Source organism: Kwoniella shivajii, chromosome 9, assembly GCF_035658355.1.
Source record: "Kwoniella shivajii chromosome 9, complete sequence".
NCBI classification, from domain to species: domain Eukaryota; kingdom Fungi; phylum Basidiomycota; class Tremellomycetes; order Tremellales; family Cryptococcaceae; genus Kwoniella; species Kwoniella shivajii.
Window position 1 is genome coordinate 660,462 of NC_085916.1, and position 20,839 is coordinate 681,300.

At 42.4% G+C, this 20,839-nt stretch overlaps 6 protein-coding genes across 6 annotated transcripts; 2 read left to right on the forward strand and 4 right to left on the reverse strand.

Moving 5' to 3' along the window:
* Positions 1 to 175: 175 nt before the first annotated feature.
* Positions 176 to 7,090, reverse strand: IL334_006572 (uncharacterized protein; the record flags this gene model as incomplete). The annotated part of the gene is made up of 35 exons (XM_062938271.1): positions 176 to 247; positions 315 to 380; positions 458 to 538; positions 634 to 761; positions 832 to 998; positions 1,078 to 1,136; positions 1,224 to 1,547; positions 1,627 to 1,673; positions 1,756 to 1,846; positions 1,921 to 1,966; positions 2,031 to 2,047; positions 2,104 to 2,121; positions 2,192 to 2,275; positions 2,328 to 2,423; positions 2,506 to 2,596; positions 2,658 to 2,709; positions 2,771 to 2,801; positions 2,870 to 2,983; positions 3,055 to 3,083; positions 3,143 to 3,518; positions 3,588 to 3,885; positions 3,960 to 4,110; positions 4,182 to 4,301; positions 4,380 to 4,674; positions 4,753 to 4,775; positions 4,854 to 5,000; positions 5,117 to 5,362; positions 5,539 to 5,566; positions 5,636 to 5,746; positions 5,847 to 5,925; positions 6,031 to 6,059; positions 6,133 to 6,374; positions 6,444 to 6,747; positions 6,814 to 6,851; positions 6,934 to 7,090. 35 exons carry the CDS (start codon positions 7,088 to 7,090, stop codon positions 176 to 178), a joined length of 4,257 nt encoding a protein of 1,418 aa, XP_062794322.1.
* Positions 7,091 to 7,623: 533 nt separating this feature from the next.
* IL334_006573 (uncharacterized protein) lies at positions 7,624 to 9,053 on the forward strand (the record flags this gene model as incomplete). Its single annotated transcript, XM_062938272.1, has 6 exons — positions 7,624 to 7,898; positions 7,962 to 8,010; positions 8,084 to 8,140; positions 8,206 to 8,723; positions 8,831 to 8,959; positions 9,020 to 9,053. The coding sequence occupies 6 exons, from the start codon at positions 7,624 to 7,626 to the stop codon at positions 9,051 to 9,053; spliced, it is 1,062 nt and encodes a 353-aa protein (XP_062794323.1).
* Positions 9,054 to 9,268: 215 nt separating this feature from the next.
* IL334_006574 (uncharacterized protein) lies at positions 9,269 to 10,180 on the reverse strand (the record flags this gene model as incomplete). The annotated part of the gene is made up of 4 exons (XM_062938273.1): positions 9,269 to 9,285; positions 9,362 to 9,661; positions 9,772 to 9,876; positions 10,120 to 10,180. 4 exons carry the CDS (start codon positions 10,178 to 10,180, stop codon positions 9,269 to 9,271), a joined length of 483 nt encoding a protein of 160 aa, XP_062794324.1.
* A 901-nt stretch (positions 10,181 to 11,081) lies between these two features.
* Positions 11,082 to 12,334, forward strand: IL334_006575 (40S ribosomal protein S9; the record flags this gene model as incomplete). The annotated part of the gene is made up of 6 exons (XM_062938274.1): positions 11,082 to 11,089; positions 11,177 to 11,255; positions 11,524 to 11,589; positions 11,667 to 11,863; positions 12,018 to 12,128; positions 12,211 to 12,334. 6 exons carry the CDS (start codon positions 11,082 to 11,084, stop codon positions 12,332 to 12,334), a joined length of 585 nt encoding a protein of 194 aa, XP_062794325.1.
* A 207-nt stretch (positions 12,335 to 12,541) lies between these two features.
* Positions 12,542 to 17,520, reverse strand: IL334_006576 (uncharacterized protein; the record flags this gene model as incomplete). Its single annotated transcript, XM_062938275.1, has 23 exons — positions 12,542 to 12,710; positions 12,771 to 12,888; positions 12,992 to 13,124; positions 13,243 to 13,343; positions 13,436 to 13,513; positions 13,604 to 13,802; positions 13,892 to 14,020; positions 14,079 to 14,153; positions 14,214 to 14,290; positions 14,352 to 14,457; positions 14,520 to 14,616; positions 14,684 to 14,787; positions 14,850 to 14,954; positions 15,030 to 15,134; positions 15,208 to 15,339; positions 15,400 to 15,608; positions 15,669 to 15,756; positions 15,818 to 15,944; positions 16,090 to 16,342; positions 16,400 to 16,494; positions 16,550 to 16,825; positions 16,945 to 17,057; positions 17,167 to 17,520. 23 exons carry the CDS (start codon positions 17,518 to 17,520, stop codon positions 12,542 to 12,544), a joined length of 3,243 nt encoding a protein of 1,080 aa, XP_062794326.1.
* A 630-nt stretch (positions 17,521 to 18,150) lies between these two features.
* On the reverse strand, positions 18,151 to 20,090 carry IL334_006577 (uncharacterized protein; the record flags this gene model as incomplete). The annotated part of the gene is made up of 3 exons (XM_062938276.1): positions 18,151 to 19,387; positions 19,448 to 19,577; positions 19,643 to 20,090. 3 exons carry the CDS (start codon positions 20,088 to 20,090, stop codon positions 18,151 to 18,153), a joined length of 1,815 nt encoding a protein of 604 aa, XP_062794327.1.
* Positions 20,091 to 20,839: the final 749 nt, after the last annotated feature.

The following is a 20,839-nucleotide window of genomic DNA, read 5'->3' on the forward strand; positions in this document are numbered from 1 at the left end:
CCAAATAAGGAACATGTTGGTGATGGTCAACACCTTCTCCACGATACATAGTTCTACCATTTTTGGGTCACGTGTAAAGCTCACGTCTTCTAAATATGTATAGTCACCTATAGTCATTGATTGTGATCATACGGTTCTGTCACAATACTCAATCCTGCCATCTCCGTAAAGAAACTCAATCATCATCTCTGCGTTTTGCTCTAGATGCGTCTTCCCGAATCTTCAACAGTTCTCCTTTCGTCAGATTCTGTTCAATACAAGTCCACATCAGTAATTTAGTTCAACAACGATGAAGCAGGTTGACGAGAATTCACTTTCGTATCACACAAATTCCTAAATATGGAAGACGTATCTTCGAACAGGTTGATTGGGGTATCAAACTATTGAGCAGAAGAACGGGTTATTTCACGTTAACTATAGTTTTCTCTGTGCTGAAAAAACAACAAGGACACCTTACCTCTACTACTTTACCTTCATCCATTACTATGATCTTTTCATAATACGCCACAGTCTGTAATCGATGAGCAATAGAGATTAACTATTACACAGGCAGTTCAGAATCAGTTCTAACCTCTCTTGTCTGGTTCAATCACATCTCTATGTCGTTTTCACATTGAGTATTACCTCACTCACTGTGACGTCGGAAAACTCAGTTTGGATGATCCTTTGGATCAAAGCATCCGTTTCAGGATCTACTGATGAGGTAGCTTCATCCAGAAGGAGGACTTTAGAACCTTTGACCAAAGCCCTTACGAGGGCCACTACACACAAATTTGTGATGTCCATCAGCCCATAAATCGCTCTGTCCAAGCGAACCCTCAAAATGCGCACGTAATTGTTTTTCACCGGCACTGAAATTAGATCCTTCGCTAGCTACGATCTTATCCAATCTGAACTTTTCCCTCAAGGAGGAAGTAGCGTGTGAATCATGATGGATCAGGTTCAGAGCATCGTTCAACTGGATGTCGGACTTTGAACCTGCTGGATCGATATTATCTCTTGATCCAATGATCATAAATGTCAGCATGTTCAAGCTGTGAAATAATTTCGATGACATCGAAAGAAAATCGAGCTCACCGTACAGTTCCGCCAAATAAGAAAGAGTCTTGAGGAATGACTGATAGTCTATGTCGCAACTATGAAAAGTGCATTTCATTTCAGATGTCAATCTAAAAGGAGAGGTTGTATTTGGTACCTGTAGGACAGTAGATGTGGTTTCTCACGGTATCAACTCCTAGTGTCTTGAGATTCAATCCGTCAATCTCAATAGACCCATTACATATCTCAACAATTCTGAATAACGCTTGAGCAATACTAGATTTACCAGCACCTGTCCGACCTATAATTCCAACTTTTTCACCTGGATTGATGTCAAACGTAATACCTTTCAACACGAGGGGTAATTCAGGTCGATATCTCATTTCTACATCTTTGAAAGATATTTTACCGGAACTAGGCCATACCTGATCTGATTTAGGATCCGACGATAATTGAGAACAAGCTTCAGTCTCCAATTTAGTGTAATAATGGACTCTTTCTACTGTATTCTGCAAACCTATACTTGTCAGCAAATCTGCCTAGGATGACGAGAGAGATTTCAATCATGTGCAGGAACACGGTACTTGCCATCATCTGTTCCGCGTTAGTGATATCGCCAACTAGTCCACTTATCACTGTTGCAATTCAATTGATTAGGTCCGCATATAATCGAAAGATGATACCCTGTGACAAGAAGGATCCAAATATATGACTCACCCGACATCAACTGAATGATGTAGTTTAGGACAACTCCAAACTTGGCTGCTGATATTGAATTTCTGAAGATGATACCAAAGACCACTACGGCCTATCGCCGACCAAAATCAAGTCGTGAAATATCAATAAAGGCGGCCATGCGAGTTGTTCACAATTGAAACTTACAAATATCAAGCTTTGGCTGACATATGTTATTCTCAAGCCAAGCCAGCTAGGGCGGTGACGGCGATCCAATCAGTTTCAAGGACATTGCTGTAGCGGTCGAACGGGCTTACAATCCTTGTGAGAAAGACTGAGAAAATAGTGATCATCAGCTCATATGCGGAAGCCAAATAACCAAATACTCACACCCATCATGACGGCTGACTATATGTCAATTGTGTGATTTAAGCGGGAAACACAAGCAGATCTACACATGATACGCTCAATCACTAACGAGATGAGTGTCAATTGATTGCTCGAACCTCCTTTGAAACCTGTCCTGTTGTTTAAATGCCCTAATAATCGGTAATCCTGCCAACTGATCAATCTATCAGCTATTCTTCGATCCATAGGAAATGGCAGAGTCTTACTTGTTCACCAAAGTTGGTGTATATATGGCTCCTCAATAACGATGTAAGTCTGTTTAATTCTCTGGTCGTTTGTCTGTAAAATATCACCGTGAAATACTAAATACGAGGATGTCGTCAACAGGTTTCCAGTGGAACCACTTGCCACCATGATCGAGGGAAGGGATATGGTCTTACTCACATTGTATGTGAAGACTGGTATAAAGACCAGCCCAACCCATGGATAAGTATATAAGACCAGTGCGAGGGAGCCTATGATGGTCAGGGCGCCACTGAATCATGTACCAGTCATTGATCAGTCCGGATCAATCCGAAAAAACGGATATTCTTTACCTGAGGACTTCATACCAGATTTTAGCGATGCTGTCATCGAGAATCTCGATATCTAGTCACAATGAATTAGCGTACAGTTAAGGGTACTGCGAAAAGGAGTCAAGTAACCGCACCTTTGGACAGACGATTTACGATTCGACCAGTCTATCGGGCCGGAATTAACTGACTGACTCTGTTTCAAGACGGCAGCTAAATCGAGAAGACTAGCTCACGGGTGTACGATCATGCCATGATGTTGGACTACGCATGACCTTATACCATGCTTGATCAAACATATGGAATGAAGCTCTGATACCTCCCAGGAACATCGTGAAGATCGCTCCCCACTACTCGCTCGCATCGTCAGAGAAGACCTACGGTAATTTTGTCCAGAGAGCCGATTTGAAAACCAACTTACATTGAATAAAGCCATTGCCACTCCAAGACCTGGTGGGTTGAACTGACAAGTAAGTGTCACGCTTGGTGTTTCCGGTTTTTCAGCTTACCTCCATATATTCCCATATAAGCACCCTGAGATAGGTTGGTAAACTGATTTTCAGACCAAAATCCCAAAAACAAGGTATTCAAGATGGAAGCAGCTTGTGAGGAGACTAACATCGCAATACAAGCCGAGACGACGAAAAACGAATTGATCGATTTGATGTAATCGAAGTAAACATTTGCTGAAACAGCCCCTTCAGCTTTTTCTTCGTCCATAATTAGTTTATTGTCGTTCTCGCTTGATGCAGGCTGTTTGTCTGACATTGTGAGTTTCTCGTCAGATACATCACTTTCTTGTCTCTTGTCCGAGTTGGCAGAAGGATCTAGGCCACCATATTGATCGATCAAATTCTTGAATGTTCCTTCTTGTTCCATTAATTCCTAACAAAGATTGCGAATCTTATGTCAGGCAAGTCCTGTTGGAAATATACGAAGCCGTACCTCACTCACCTCATACGTCCCTTTTTGGATAATACGACCGTTCGATGCATCATCTCGATCCATCACCAATATCAAATCTGCTTTTGGGAGTACATCCAAATGATGTGTGACCAGTACTCTTGATCTATTACTCATCGGTCCATTAAATATACATTGCTCCAATAGATGGTGGCCTACGTATGCATCAACAGCGGAAAGAGGATCATCCAGAAGGACCACGTCACTCTGTTCATATGCGGCTCGAGCAATGCAGATTCTTTGTCTTTGACCACCAGACAACGTTACGCCCCTTTCACCAATTTTGGTTCTACAGTTCACGCCGTGGTAGATCAGTGAAACACGTAAGACGCATTCTTACGCACAATGTCTGCTGCAACTCACAAATCTCCAGCAGGCCACATATCGATATCCTGCTTTAACCCGCAAGCATCGATGATACTGTTCACTTTTTCTATGTTCACTTCCTCCGAGCTCTCAGAGAAGGTGATGTTGTCCCGTATGGATCCCGATTGAACCCAAGCTTGCTGAGGGACTTTGGACATGAACTACATCTCAATATATTCTCCAGTATAGGGCCAATGATCAGAAACGTGAAATGCTTACCGTAGCTCACTGATCCTCTGAAAATCACATGTCCATGAACTTGTTTCATCTCATTGATCAGACCCGATAACAAGGCTGTTTTACCAACACCTACCCTACCTACTATACAGGTCAAGGAGCCTGATATAATGCCAGTCAGACAATCATTCTTGTCTCGGGGGGATAGGACAGAGTCTGAATCCGGTTATTTGAGCTCACCTCTAGGTATCTGCAAATCGAGTCCAGTAAGTGCGAAAGGTTTTTCATTTTCATTTTGATCTTCTCCTGGCGCTTTTAGTTCCGACATGATACCCGTAGACTTGGCCTTCATCCCCAATCTGGGGAGAATTATTTTCAGCTTTTCAATCCTGGACTTTGCCGCTTGATCCTTTGGAATGGATTTATCGTCTTTCGGGCTTGTGGCGGGAGTACCATCGAATCGAAAATCGCCTGTCACATCGATCGCATATTCCGAATTTCGATCGATTTTGATATCACTTTTCAATTCTTCAGCCTGTGGAGTATTTAGTCAACCGAAAGGTCATGAGTGCAATGTGGCTGAAATTATGCTCGTCCTCTCAGAAACACTTACTCTAAGTAGATCTCCTATGCGACCTGTTTTTACGTATGTTGTAAATCGTTGTCAATATCGGGTGTACGTCACTTTATGGGGAACATGCTCATTTCACTCACGTATGCCGACCGAAGCTTGACTGAGGTTTGTCACCACTTGAGGTAAATCAGCAAGTGGTGTTCTGAGAGCCCCAAAATATGTCAAACTTGAAAAAACCGTAGCGACATCTAACTCATGACCGGTGAGCGCATATGTGATGAACGTTACTAGAAGTTTATGCGCACGCACACGTCATAATATGTCAGTATCGTACGTAGTAAGAGCTCGACTTGTCTAGAATGGCACTTCACGGGTCATTGACAAGAGGGAAGAAAGGACTCACGGATAGCAGCTAGAGTAGGTAAAAAAGCCATTGTAGCTGTCATAGTTGAATTACTCAGATTATTCTGTTGAAATTTACCCAATTCATTTTTCCTCATTCCATTAATCTTTTCACTGAATAATGACTCATATGCGTACAGTTTCACTGCACGAATATTGTTCAATATCTCTGATAGGAACTTAACCCTGATGTCGATGACTTCGTTTTGGGATTTTCGTAGTTTAGATATATGCTTGAACATCCAATCTATAGCAAGTAATCTCAGTTCACTCTACCATTCACCACAAAGTGGCGAGGACGAGGTTCAAGACGAGGATGGAACAAGGACGGAGGAAATTGAGGTGAATTGATTTTGAAAGAATCAGAGCGAGCAAACCCAAGGTTGAAGATTGGAAAAAGGCCAAAAGAGGAAAACGACTCACATTTTAGAGGTCCTGTGAAAAGAAGAACCTAGATTGACAATCTAACATCAGCGAAATGCCTGACTACACATGATATCATGATCGTAATCCAACTTACGGCAAAACCGACAAGTGCACAATAACCTAGTTGCCAAATAAGTATTCCCATATACAAGATGACAGGTAATGGGAAAGTAATCAACTCTGAAGACTGCTGAGTAGCGACGTCCTAAATCGATGAAAATCCATCATGAGCATGGTTTCAATATACATTCGACATCTGCTCAAATACTGAAGAGCAGGGACGAGTAATCTCGTCATATACATACGATAAAAGAACTATCGACTGAGAGCATCGTTGTAATTCTACCGTTTGTCATTTCGACTCTTGCTTTTCCTGAAAGGCGCCTACAGCGGGTTTGGCTCAGTAAAGGTCTTCAAGAGATAACATAAGCCAGCTCGAAGAAGGAAAAGAAATCGGGAAGAGAGCAAGGAATGAAATTGATAACTGACATAGCTTTTCTGGAAATCATAGCTGTAATCTGTGCAGAAGATGTTTTGTCAGAAAGCTAGAGACGTAACAGTGTCAAATCATCAATAAGGTGAACGACTTACAGCTGAATGGATAAATTTCCCCATCAATCTGGCTCTCCAGTAATTGTAATACATGAGATTGGATGTTGCCATGATCGTGATGACCATTCCGATCCCGACACCAAACATGTATCCTACAGATTTAGGTGGTATAAGACCTTGAGTTGATTGACCAGATTGTGCGACTGCGTGCCAATTATGCGCACGAGTAATTTCAGTGAGCAGGATTTTCATTACGAGCCGAGTACAAGCCCTCATAACGACTACCAAAGATTCAACGATCTCAGCGCATGCTCTTGATCGCTACGGTATTCTGAAAATAAATTACTCACTAGCTGTTGACTTGATGACAATCATCCACCACCATTGACCCCAGGTTGTGAGGTACATAGCTTTGAACAGACTTTGATCATATATCTTATCGCCCTCAATGATAGTGTGTCCTTTGTTGGATTTACGCACAGTCCACTTATTGAACAGACGACTAATCCAGCTGAGTCCGATTTCCTGAGTCATTGAGGCCTCTGTAGCGTTTTCTTGTTCCTTCGAGTCGCTCTGAAGGTGATCTCGATATTTAGCTGGACGGCGTGAAGGTGGAATACGTTTCATGAAATTCGCTTCTAACTTATCTCCCAGCTATAGAAGCCTCACTTTAGCACCGTACGATATCTGGTCATAAGGGACTCAGAAGGTAGTGCTTACTAGACCACTTTGAAGATCTGAAGTAAGGTCGTATAAATCTATCCAAGTTAATTACCCAATTAGTACTACTCGAATGTCATCTACCGTCCAAGGGATGACAGGAAACCAAACTAAACACACCATCAATTGTTATATCCCTTGACCAAGCAACTTTCGTAACTGGTGCAATCCAGTGAACGAAAAACTTCGAAAGTAGATTAGCGTTCTTGTAAGGTAACAATTGATCTTTGAAAATCTCCGGTGGAGCAGGTCTCGGTTTCCAAAATGGGATTGACATATCGCTATTTTGGTTAGTATTCTTGTGAGTGATAGTTCCTGATAGGCCCTGTCAAGTGTGTGATTGGCTATAAGACCGAATAAGAGATGTGGGTCTGTATAGGTTCGATGATTGAAGGGGAAGGATCTTGGTCTGTTTATGATCAATCAGTGAATATGAAAGCTTCAGTCATCATTATTAGCTTATACTCTGGCATTGACCGTCTTCGAAATCGCAGAAAGGTCAACAATATTCGATTCTTCTTAAATCCTTTGTTCACACTTTTCTTCCTTTCATCAATGCCCTTGTAACGTATTCTCGATTCAGTACGACCCGTATGAATGTCAAACAACGGAAGGATAATCATAGTGAAAGACATGCGTTCGAAGCAATTCAACGTTTCAAAAGGCAGAAACACCCTTCCGTTGGAAAGTGAATTGTGGAGGGCCGCGCTCATTGCCTGCCTGCTGTAAGATTATCTTATTGTACACACTATCTTATTTCACCTAACCTTCTGCCTATGGGACATTGTACGAGCAAGAAACGTCTTTGAAATGCCTAGGTCGAGGTCACGCTCGCGATCGAGAGAAAGAGAGAGGGAAAGGGACAGGAAGCATCATCATCGAGATCGTTCTCGTTCTCGTGATCGAGCTCGAGAGAGAGACAGAGATAGGGAGAGGAGATATAAAGACAGATCAGCTTCCCCTTCACATGAGAGAGAACGAGATCACAAGAAATCGAAAAAACGAGAAACGACCCCATCTGATGAAGAAGATGGAGTAGACTTGAGAGATATGGGAGTGAAAGAGATTGACGAAGAGGATTATTTGTATGTTTCCCTTCCCTCACATCTCATAAGATTTCATATGAACTGATGAGCATGTGGGAATAGCTTGAAATCTGCCGAGTTCAAAGCTTGGCTCAAGGAAGAAAAAGGAAAGGTGAGTTCTGTGTATTGATCTACTCAGTCAGAATGATGAATCCAAGACGAGTTCTTGATTTTTTGAAATATAGTATCTCGACGAAATGTCCTCCGAATCTGCCCATAAATACTTCAGGAAGTTTGTGAGGGTAAGTAAGGAAATCTCGTTGATATCGTATCTCGATTACTGATCATGCTTGTCGACGATGTTCAGCGATGGAATGATGGTCTACTGAAACCACATCAGTATCATCCTGCTCCTCCGACGGCAGCATCTGAAAATACAGGATACAAATGGTCGTTCGCTTCGAGGACAGACTCTTCTTTAGCGTCTATACGAGCTGATGTCATTCGTTCAACCCATTCTTCAACTCGCTCTGCTTCTGGTCCCAATCCTGGTAGTAGTATCATCGTCGGACCTAATTACAACCCAACTTCTATTGCTGGACCATCGAGGGGTCCTCTGGGACCTTCATTACCTAGTACATCAGATCGACAATACGCTTCAGAATTAGCTCAAGACGCTAAGAAGGCGGAGAAAAAATCACATCTCAAAGATGTATACAACCGAGCCGATGAATTAGTTCCTAAAAGCGGTGGGAAGGAAGGTAAATTAGAAGAACGAAGAGCATTAAATGCCGAAAATAGGAAATTCAGAGATAAAGATGTTACCGCTGGTTTAGAAGTTGATGAAGGCACTTTGATGGGTGAAGGTGGTAGTTTCGCAGCTGCGTAAGTGTATATTCTCTATGCTATGCGGAGAGCGCATATCACACGACAAGCCCTCATAGGGTTCAGACAAATGATGAAGACTGACGCATGTGCTTTGTGATGTTTAGGCTCAAAGCGAGGGAATTGGCAGAAGCTCGAAGAAAAGACAAAAAAGACTTTGCAACCCAAGATAGAAGATCTGCGGACTCAGAGAGACTGATGGAAAGGAAAGCTAAAGAATCTGCTACTATGGACATGTAAGTACTCCTTCGAGGCAAGCAGTCCACAATTCCAACGCGCTGACAAATTGAGCCTAGGTTCAAAGCAATGGCAAGAGAGAGGTTCGGATGATCAAGGTACTTAGTTAGCCTTGAGTTGCCATTGTGTTTATAGCGATATCGCGAACACAGGTCTGACACCTAAAGTTTATGCTCTCATGCACCGTATTCACGATCTGCCATCTGCCAATATGTAATCCTTCTGAACGATTATCATTATTTGTTTTTTTGATATGCAATCCATCTCATCGTACAATCCATCCCAAATATACTCTGATTCTCCAACGCTTAGATAGTGGTCTCGTCTAATAAGGAAAACGCAGGCTAATATCAGTATGTGGGACATATGATATGAGGCATAATGTGAGTGTGATAACTTACAAGGTCGGGCAGTGAGGGTTTGAGGAACGTTGTTGACAATGGAGACTTTTCGGGCCTCTCGAGGTTGAGCAGGTTGTCTTTTGAGGACAACGTGTTCACCAGCCTCTTTAGCCTCTCTCTTCTTGAGGGCGTTAGACTTGACTCTGTCTAAGAATTCTTGTCGACATTTAGAGTGTTTGATGTGCTCGACTCTGATGTTAACTCGTTTTTCAAGGTATCGACCGTTAACTACTTTGTAGCAGATAACACCGACAGCTCGAGGAGTAACGTTGTAGACGATACCGGTTTTACCGTGGTAGACTGTGGATCGGCACAACATATAATCAGAATCGCACATTCGTATTGTTTCGATTTGTACTGTACACACCACGACAGGTATGAAGAGATGAAAAAGAGAGATGGATACTCACACTTGTGGGGCATACCCTTTTGTTGAGAAGCATTGGCTTTGATGTCGACAATGTCACCGACTCGGAAGTCGATGAGGAAAGTGGACACATTAGGAGAACCGTGTTCTGTTTGGTTTGAAATTTCCAATTCACACCACATATATTATCCATCATAATATTGATCCACCGAAAAATTATCCACATCCGTCCAAACATCCATCATTGAATTGATCATTATACAGTGATAGGTAGTCGAGTGAAGGAGGAGGAAAGCGAGAAAAGCAGCAACAAGGGAAATAAATCGTCAGCATTCAACCTCTACCGCTTTCCACAGTTCATCTCCAACTGTTCAACTGAATGTAAACCCACGCTTGAAGTTCTGCTTGAACATGTGACGCGTTCGCGCCCTTGAACCGAATGAGTGAGGCATTTTGACTGATCTGAGTAGATGAACAAACACAAAGTCAGAATCTCCTTCTACCTTGATCTAAATTCCCAAAAAATGTGGTAGCGTGGAGCGAAGTTTTGACGAAATGCCTTGGTTCTCTAGAGTACCGTATTCTTAGGCGATGGGCTGGAGGGGAGGATGCTGTTGAATGGGGAAGGGATGATGATGATGATGCTTACCTCTTGCTTGGATCTGTTGAATCGACTAGAGATAAGGATCAATCAAATGATAAGCTATGAGAAACGTTGAATTGACTGACAGACGACGGTGAGCAGTGAGCAGTGAGCAAGAGGGAATAAGTGAGGAGGTGAATCTACGGTGAGTGGGTGAGTGAGCTGAGTTCGTATGATGATGATCCAGCCAGAGGAGAGGGAATTGCAGGGTTCCAGAGCAAAAGTATTACAGTGAAAAGCGGAACCAAATGTGAAAATAGTAAATATACACTGTCGGATTTAAACAAAACCCGATAAGTTCGTCAAGCTGATTCTGCCATCTTTAAACGCCGCGGTGTTATCTGTATTTATGAAGTCTAGAGGTTTCGCTTGTCACACCGTATGAGTATCGTTGTAGTGTTTCCTATGGTGCACACTCCAATGGGACTCACTCTGTGACTGCTGCAGGATGGATTCGATGCACATTCCAACTGGCTGTTGGCTCGCTGGGCTGTGAATCCTTTCCTGTGGTTTGCATTGCTGTTTGACATTTTTGCTCAAATCATCAAATCTCACTGTGGATTTTTAGTCTTCTTCTTCATCCAGCAAGTTAAAAGTGGGTTTATTGCTATCATCAACTATCGATCCAAGGCGACTTTGCTAACGTGTAGCCCTCCTCAACCTTTCCCTTAACCTCGCTTTTCGATAACCTTTTCCGTCAACATCATCAGATGGTCTCGTAAGTCCAACCTTCAAATATTCAGCGTAGAGAAGAAGGGAAGAAAGGATAGTATGCTAATGCATGATGAACGTGTGGAAATAACAGTGCTCCCAGAAAGCAATCCAAGACCTACAAGGTTCCCAAACGACCTTACGAGGCCGCCCGTCTCGACGCCGAGCTTAAGGTGGGTTTCCAGTTTTATGAAGAATGCAGGAGTTTGGAAATATGGGACAACAGGCATGGCTAGACAAGACATAGACGGATCGAATGGAGGATATTCAAGAAGAAGGATACTCGGATCGGGAGGAAGTAGAAGTCAGGACAATGAGAACACAATGTCAGCCATGCCTATAGCCCTTAAGATCCAAGCTGGAAATTTGAAGATGGTCCAAAAGGGAAAAAGGAAATAGCAAAGCTGATTTGATTCAATGATTTTTGTTTTCGCTTTTTAGCTCGCTGGTGAATACGGTCTCCGAAACAAAAGAGAGATCTGGAGAATTCAACTTACCCTCTCCAAGGTGAGTAGTAATTACTCTGTGTGCGGAATTGCGAATACACCAAAACGGAAATACTGATATAGATAAAATATTGATAGATCCGACGAGCTGCTCGAGAGCTTCTTAAACTCGATGACAAAGACCCCAAGAGACTTTTCGAGGGTAACGCTTTGATTAGAAGACTTGTACGAATCGGTGTGCTTGACGATACCAGAATGAGACTCGATTACGTATTGGCTCTTAAAACTGAAGATTTCTTGGAGCGAAGATTACAAACTCAAGTTTTCAAACTTGGGTGAGTGGGGATTTCCTTTTCCCTTGACAATCAACATCCTTCTACAGTCCAATCGAGTTTCGCGATCTGCCACAACCCAAAACCGAAATATCAGGAAAAGATGTAGGTCGTAAGGAGGTGAAGTATACTGACATGATGTTGTTTCACATTTCAGACTCGCCAAATCAGTTCACCACGCTCGTGTCCTCATCAGACAACGACACATCAGAGTCGGTAAACAAATCGTCAACGTACCTTCATTCGTTGTCCGACTTGATTCCCAAAAGTGAGCACAATATTTTCCAGATCCATCGTTGCCCATCCTTCTTCAGATCGATAACTACAACTAACTTTGATCGTATCATCAGACACATCGACTACGCTCTTAACTCTCCTTACGGTGGTGGACGAGCCGGTCGAGTAAAGAGAAAGAGGGCTAAGGCCGCTGCTGGTGGTGATGGTGGTGAAGATGCCGAAGAGGATGACGAGTAAATATTGTTAGAATAAACATAATATCTCTTCGGTCATTCTAATCGGTTCTTTGTATATGGTGCGGTGAATTGGGATGCATCGCTTTCATGATCATTTTATTCGGCTGTTTGCGAGCGGAAAACTAACCTCTATTGATACATCCAAATAAGAACATTACATCAACCTACTGATACAACACATGTTTTACTAATGAACTATTGAACAATACTAGTACCGAGCGCCTTTAACAGCTCCCCAACCTTTTTCAATCGTCTGCTCCAACCTTTCACTCAATTTCCGGTACTTTCTTTCTTTCAAGTGCATTTCAAGCAATTTTGTAATACCCTTGAACCTAGGTTTCTTCCTCAATACTCGTATGATAGCGTTGATTGCCAAGCTAATTTTGCTATCGATCAGCTTACGCTCCAGATCAGCTATTATCGCGAAAGTATCGTACAATGTAAAGTCAGTCTTCCTGATATCATAGTGATCATCTTCTTCATCATTTCTATTGGAGTGTTTCACCCTGGCTCTTCCTGCCAAATAAGTGTAACCGACCGATAAAAGCAAAGCGTCTTGTGGGTTGAGTAAATAATCCAATTCAGTTTGTTACCTTGTACAGTCTTCATGCTCAGGTTGAAGACAAGAGCTGGACAAGTACTTAGATGTTCTGCTCACCTGATATAGAAGTTTCCCTTCGTTTTTGTATGTCATCCAGCTTAAAATAGAAAGGTATCTTCATACTGGTCAAAGCGAAACTGATGAAAACGTTATAATGTACGGTATCGATCTTATTATGTGCTGTATCAAGCTAGATTATCACAGATCAAAGCAGTCAACCACAAGGTCCATGTCATCCGATCGATAGACTGTCCTCAGTGAGAATGAGGATGACAATTGATGAAAGCGGGAAGCTCCTGTTGACTCACATAAGCTACTTGATTCCTGTTTTCTAATTGACGGCTGAACCATCCTACGAACGCAGAACCCCTATGTCGATCCGAACGTAATGCGAACGATTGTCTTATAGCTGTTGGGCGAATAAAGTGTTAATCAAAGAGATCTCGGCGTGAATCATCTCGCCCAGTTTGGGTGACAAATGACCTATATGAACACACTCACGATTCGCCATTAACCTAGGATGGTCACCCATGACTTCCAAGGTCGAAGTGTCGATCAAGAAACCACAATATGGGAATACTACCGTACGTTCCGATCATTAATGCAATCTCTACTAGTTTTAAGATCATGATATTGGAAGCCGCAAAAGTTGAGGGCAACGAGGCTTACAGATTTCCCCATTTTTGGTTATATCCACTACTGACCCCATCTGACCCTTGGATTCACATTCAAAAGATAACAGCGTCTTCCCGAGCGATATCTCAGCTCCGTACGTTGGGAATCCTTTGGACATGGTATCAACGAATCTTCGAGCGTGATTTATAGAATCAGTGATGAAAAGAAAATCATCTATGTATCTTAATAAACGCTATTTCCGGCCAAATCAGTCTCAGCTACTCATACCACATACCGGCGCGAGTGGAATTCGATAGCTGACTCGCAAAAAATGGAACTCACAGATCCCTTTCGCCTGGTGAATGACAAATACTCATTTTCCATACTTGCGTAAAAGAAAGAACATAATAATGAAGAAATCTTGGATCCCTGTGGAATTCCCACTTTCTGTCGATAGAATCTCTTGCCGACCTGTTCATACAAAATGAATCTCGATACTTTCTCGCCGAACATCCGAAGTTTCACTTACTTGCCATACGTTCTGCTCGATGTGGGTTTTGAGTAATTCCAGACAAGAAGTTTTAGTAATTCGTTTGCGACGAACCTTTTCCACCGCCATGAACGACTTAGCTTGATCACTCTCACCATGCACACCACGACTTACCAAATCAACGAGAACAGCGTTCCGCAATGGCGCAGCAATGTCTCTGGCATGCTCACTGAACGAGTTTGCCAACTGGTCTATTCGATGTGTCAGTATCCGTGCGCGTGACACAGTATTTGTGTTCGAGCGGATATTCACCATCGACGACGGCTCTTGCCTTGAACAGTCTCCTTGACGCTCCCTGAGAAGCTTTACTTGCTGGAGGAAGGAGAAGACAGTAAAGCATGAGGCAGTAATCATTATTCTTCGAGACGTGGGCTCAGCTTCTGCACCTGATCCTTGCTGAGCTAGGAACATGCGACTCACCTTGTCTAATAGGCTGGAAACAATCTGGATCATTTTATCTTGTTTGATCGTATCGAATGCCGCCTTAATATCCATCTTGACGAAATGTAATTTGGGTCTATTACATACCAGTCAATCATGATCACCTTCGCTCTTTCGTTTGATGGACCGGGAGAAAAACTGACATTTTACCATTTTTCGAGAACAGTTCCACTTTGAGATCCCTGATGGGAGCGAAAATCTCATTTGTACCGAACAGACTCGCTCCAAGGGAACATCGATGTCGATCCTATACGCCCCTACCAGCGTTAGCCTTTCAAGAGGCAGCTGATGACTTCTTGACATACTGACCTTTTCGAATGTCAGAACTTGATGAACACCTCTCAAGATTTGGTTGGCCGTCAACTCCCTCTTGTTGTACCCAGTAGTTGGTATACCCAACAGCTTTGATGATTTCTATTCCAGTCGCGGTATGTCACATATCAGCTTTCGTGATACATCTGGATGGCGAGAAATCATGACGAGACTGACAATTTTTCTACCAAGATTCACTATAGGTCTAAATCCTTTAGGTTTAGGAATAAGCCGAACTGCTGATACTCCCAAGGGTCCTTGCTGAGCAAAAAACGACTCGTTCTAAAGGAAGGTTTTCATCAACTTGGCTTCCCTGCTATGAATGCGGCCGTTAGGAAACGAATAGTAAACCCACTCTATCCAGTTCAGTCAGTAACTCATCTTTCAAAACCTTCAAATGAGGCTTAGTGGCTTTTTGCCATTCCTCATGTGAATAATACACAGTCTCATATCGCGTCGAAGCCGTTTCTGTGATATAAAAAGTGTTCTGGATGTATTTGATCAGCAGAATCGTTACACACGTGGGATGAGTTTGGTCATTACATACTCGAAGTAGAGGTATTATCAAACCTTCAAAGATCCATTGGATAAAATCCTCAACCAGGCTTGTTCTTTTCGTGGCCTCGCTGATATTCACTCGTTGAGGCGTGTTTGAGTCAACGATAAGCCATCCAAGGTCATTTATACTGATGCCTTGAAGTAGTTTATGAAGATTCACCGGTTCGTACTGTTTCGCTTTTACGAACCTTCTCATGTCTAAAAAGCGAATTCGTTCAGCTGGAATGACTTTTAATGGCAAGAACGAGCGTCACCTACGCGACAAGAGGGTATCAAGGTTATCCTGACTACCGATAATATCTATGGAAAACAGGGCACGGATTGTTGAGGTAAGAAATCGGCAAACCTGTAAATGGAGAGAGATGAGCTGTGTGCGTAGAGAATCAGCACTGAAGACGACAGCTCACTTGACGATGCGGGATGACCCCGAGCACGGGTGGAAGAGGGTCGTCATATCTACTCTCAAGCGGGACCTTGTCATCTTGACCAGATGTGTCACTACTTGGTATGACTTGAGTGATTGGGAATCCAGAGCTAGGTTGATGAGATATTTGAGAAAAAGGGGGAAGCTTGATTTACTGGTCAGCTTTATGATATTCTTTTTTTCGGATCCGCCGATAGCTCACTTGTGATGCATCCTTCAGCACAAACCATATCTCGTCAGCTATTGGTCCTTTACTGGCAAGTCTTGAATGTACACACATGCTCAGTCATACAGTTCTTCAATAAGCGCTTGAAATTGATTTTCTTATACCTTGCAACGAGTTCACGAACCATTCCCAAGATACCTTCTAGCCTTTCTTGATTCCCTCTGATCTTTAAGCCATCTTCGCCCCGTCCTTGAAAGAGAGAAGGGAACACTGCTTGCACGAAATTGAGATATTCAAGATCTGTCGGTCCACCGAGTGTGCCAGCGAGCTTGTGGAGTATATCTAAGGTTAGGTTATTCGTAAGCTGAATTACCCTACACAGGTGAGCGTTTTGCTTACGTGAATTTGGAAGGCCATAAGTGATTTTCCCATTTGACGATCTAGACGGATGTCCATAATATATCCTTTGTCTTGGAATTTTGACTTCTGCTATACTGTGTTCTAACTGTCAGCTAGCTTAAAGACATTTCATCGAATCGTGTAGTTTACCTATTGGATGATTTCGTTCGTTTAACTTGCTTCCCTTCTCGCTCTCGAGAAGGAGCTTTCTTCCTCTTCTTATTTCTCTTTTTGCTTTCCGCGTTGTCTTTTCCAGTGCTACATATTCCGCTGTTTGAAATTTGAGGGAGCTTGCACTGAGAAATCGTTCCATGGTCATACAAATCGTATATCGGCATTCCACTTAATTGCGAGAAACAATTGTTCCCTATAGGTAAGAAAATAGATGTATGAACGATTAAGAGTCTAAATGCTTCTTCACCGATCCTAACCAAGTCATACACAGATAATACAAAGTCAGTTAATCCTTTTCGTCAAAATCACTCTTTTATGTTATGATGTATTATTTCATTTCGGCAAAGGCAAGGAGGGAGAAACCAGCTTACCTCGATCTCAGTAATCTCCATTCTGTATCTCTTAGTACTGACGATGGACTATGTACATGTCTATTTTCAACGTTTGGTCTCGATATATTGATCGGCAGATCCACTATCGGGAACTATTTGTGTATATCGACATGATCTATCAGCTTTGTGCCCATCATCCCCATCGTGGTGATTACCATCGCCTTTTGATCGACAACTCGAATCTGACATGAGCTTACGTACCCTGTTATTGACTAGTAGAACGTTCTTATCTGATTTTTTCGATAATTCACGTAAGATCCAATCGATAGATTCCTGTTGTGCACCCAAAACCCCATGATGATCTCTCTCAGATCGTGCTAATCTCCTCACGAGACATTGCTCATCTTGATCAGATTTCAATGCTACTAATGTAGTGTCCAGTAAGACCTTGTACTTGGGTGGATCAGTGGATTTGAGTATATGTCCATATTGCTTGTTGTTGGATTGGAAGATAGTTGAGAGAGAGGATGATAGTGTCGATATATTGGAATAGTAGGCTGATAATGTTTTATGTCGTACCCGTTTATACCCCTCCTTCTTACCTGGATCGGTCATGCTATCTGACCTGACCTCATCAATGGAGAGATATCAGAGACGAGTGTGATGATGGCAGGGTGTAGCTTTGTTATTGTGAAAGAGGAAAGAAAGAGAAAGTCGCGACAAGATGGCGGATGACCTCCACTCGGACCTCTCTGACCGTTGTTCTCAGCCTGATACTGGGAACAACGGCATACAAGGGAATCTTATTGTCAGGCTCACTTCCACCTTCTTGGTCAGAGTTGGGTTGGAAGATCAATAATCACGATGCTGCTGTTTGGTAAACAGTAGTGAATATGGGTTGACATATGTGCAAGGTATATACTAGATCCTTGACTTGTAATGATAATTGGTACAACGTTGAAGTATATATGCGACGACCTTTTTTGAATAAAAGGAAGTATTGAATTCTATCCGGCCTGTGTCTTCCTTCTTCCGTCTGCAGTTGAGTTGACTGCCGTGCAAAGCATATCCCTGTCCAGTCCCGATGAAGGTGCTTTCCTACTCTATCTCTATTCCTGCTATTGTCCCGATAGTCACCTTGCATCTATTTCCCTAGTGAGTTCTAAGCCCAAACCCAAATTATCTGCTAAAGATGATCTACTGTTTCTCTCCCTTTACGAAGACCCGTTCCGCTGAATGAACAGGTTAATAACCATCCTCTCTCAATTTGATCATCAGACCACCGTAGAATCTACCTAAATCAAATTTCTCCTTTTTCCTCTTTTCTTGATGTTTACTCTCTTGAGCCTTTTCCAGAGTTGCTTCTTCCAATTGTTTTTTGCCTAGTTCATTATTCGCTTTACTATCACCAGGTAAGAAATCCGATACCCAATCTATGACTTGTCCGACCTGTGCTATATCCCATGAATTGCTCGAACCAGAATCTGGGTTTTTTGAGGAAGATGATGATGGAGAAGAAGAGGATCCGGCTTTGCCTAATTGTTTTGATTTTTCATTGTCTTCATATTCTTTCAAAGTCAATTTAGCTGCTGTAGCTGGATCTTTATTGAAATCTTTCAAATCAAGATGTTGGGTTAAACCATTCATCTTGGAATCGTCTATTAACTCATCTTCCACTTCTTGTTCTTTTTCCTTTCTTTTATCATTATCACCTCCTGAAGTATTTCCTAAACCTTGAGGGAATAATCCACCTTCACCTCTCAAATCCCAATGATGACATTCATCGACAGCACCGATATATTCACCCCATTTAGCTGAACTGACGCTGACCAAACCATCATTGCCCTCATACGATCTTGATCCATTAGGTCCATGTATGGTATTGGAATGATCCTCTGCGTATCCATTCTCTGCAGCTGCGTCTAGAACGAATTTGGAAAACCACAATGGATGTAGGACAGACATCTTCGATATTCGGCCAGCTACAGAAGTATATTTGACATTCGGTGAATCAGGTGTTGATGGATTAAAGTGATCTCGAAGGAATGATGTAGTAAGATTTGAATATGCCGGTGAATCAAATATGTTTAAAAGGTATGATGTTAATCCAGCTGCCAAACTTCCTAATGCATCTACTTTAGTAGTTTTCTCTTCTTGTGGTCTTGATAATAGAGGTGATTTCAATGAATAAGGGGGTAATGACTTGACTTTTCCTCCTGTCAGAGCAGCGGTAGCTGCTGCTGCGACTGATCCAACACCAATGTTGGCTGCACACCAATCCATGAATGGAGATCCGCGATGTGGTGTTCCAATAGTAGTCAATGAGAGTGGCGTATAAGTTGTGGGTTTAATGGTGGAAATGAGGTATCGACAATCTAATCCACCCATTGAATGTGCAACGAAATTTACGCCAGTACCTTTCGGTAAATTATCCTTGAGAAACTCGTGCATTTGCTCAGCACGTTCTTTGATTGATCCAGTGCTACAAAAGAAATAGGGATAAATCAGTAAAACAGGAAATGAATTCTCGCTGAAAACTCACCCTTTCACTCCCACTACGACAACATTGGCTCCTATTCTATTCCGCAATACATCCAGGACATTTGCCCAATAATGTAGTTTCAAAGATGGGAAAAGTGGTATTGGAGTAGCCGTCGAGAAGCCGTATAAGCCTGAAAACTGGGTTTAGCTTGACCCCAACAATCCAAGGAATCCGCTTGACAGATGATCAACTCACCATGACATAAAACCACGGTTTCTCTCGGAGGTTTGACCTTGTGACCGACCATCAGCCTTTCATCATTCATTAATCTGAATATCTCGTGAGGACCAGGAGGCCATTTTGGATCCGGAGCTAGTTTTGGGAATTTGACGTTGGGCCGATGATGATGTTTGTTATGGTGATGATTTTGATGATGATTGTTGTGGTGGTGATTGTTGTTATCGGTCAATCTAGATGGTCCAGGTAATGGTATTTCAGAGGATTGGGATGAACCGGAAGAAGGAGATTCTACTGCTGTTGAACGTAATATCTGCTTAGTTGCGGTAGATGGTGAACGTCGAAGTAACGGTAATGACATGAATTTCCCTTTTCCTTTAACTGTCGCGGGTATTTGATCTGCCCATCTATGTACCAAATACCTTGCCATTTGGATATACCGAAATGGACCTAAGGCTGTCATCATGACTAGTGACAACACCCAAGGAAGAGGTGGCGATGAAACGTGTGTTATTGATCAGAGGTAGGATGGTTACTGAGTGGTAATAGGAGTCAAGGGTGGATGATGGGTTGAATGCGTTGGAGTAGTGAGATTCGCTATATCATGAATGAATGTAAAGACAGTAGTTGCGGAAGTAAGTGACGTATAGACAGAGTTGAGAGTGTATGGTCGAATGTATGGTCTTAAGAAATAGGTAAATAACGATAGAAAGTGCGGTAAGATTAAAAGTTGTAAAAGGATTCGGCCGGTTACTACTTGAATTTATGATTTGATTATGGCAACTATGACGCGGTACATATAGATAGTTATTTGTGGCGCCACGAGGTCATCCCATACCAATTTCTTTGGGGATTTAGATCAGAGGGTTGTTTTGTTTACTTTTTACTTTGCCTTAATTCGGTCGATGCGTTTTACCTGTTTTCGGACGAACAAGTTATACCTCCCTGATACAAGATGAATGTTTATCATATTTCCTTTGTTGTTACTTTCGAGGCTAGTCACCATTCTAATAGGATATGTTTGTGGGGATGGGCAATGGTCAGGTGATAATACATAAATTCATCGAAGGCTCATGGACCGCTTCCACGCTACTACCTTTCGTAACGTAAACACCGGTGTCGGTGGGATCAACGTTGCACACCTTTTGGATTGTTACCCGGATTGTTGTTCAGAACAGAGAGGAATTCTGACCAGGACATAGTCATAATCTTTCA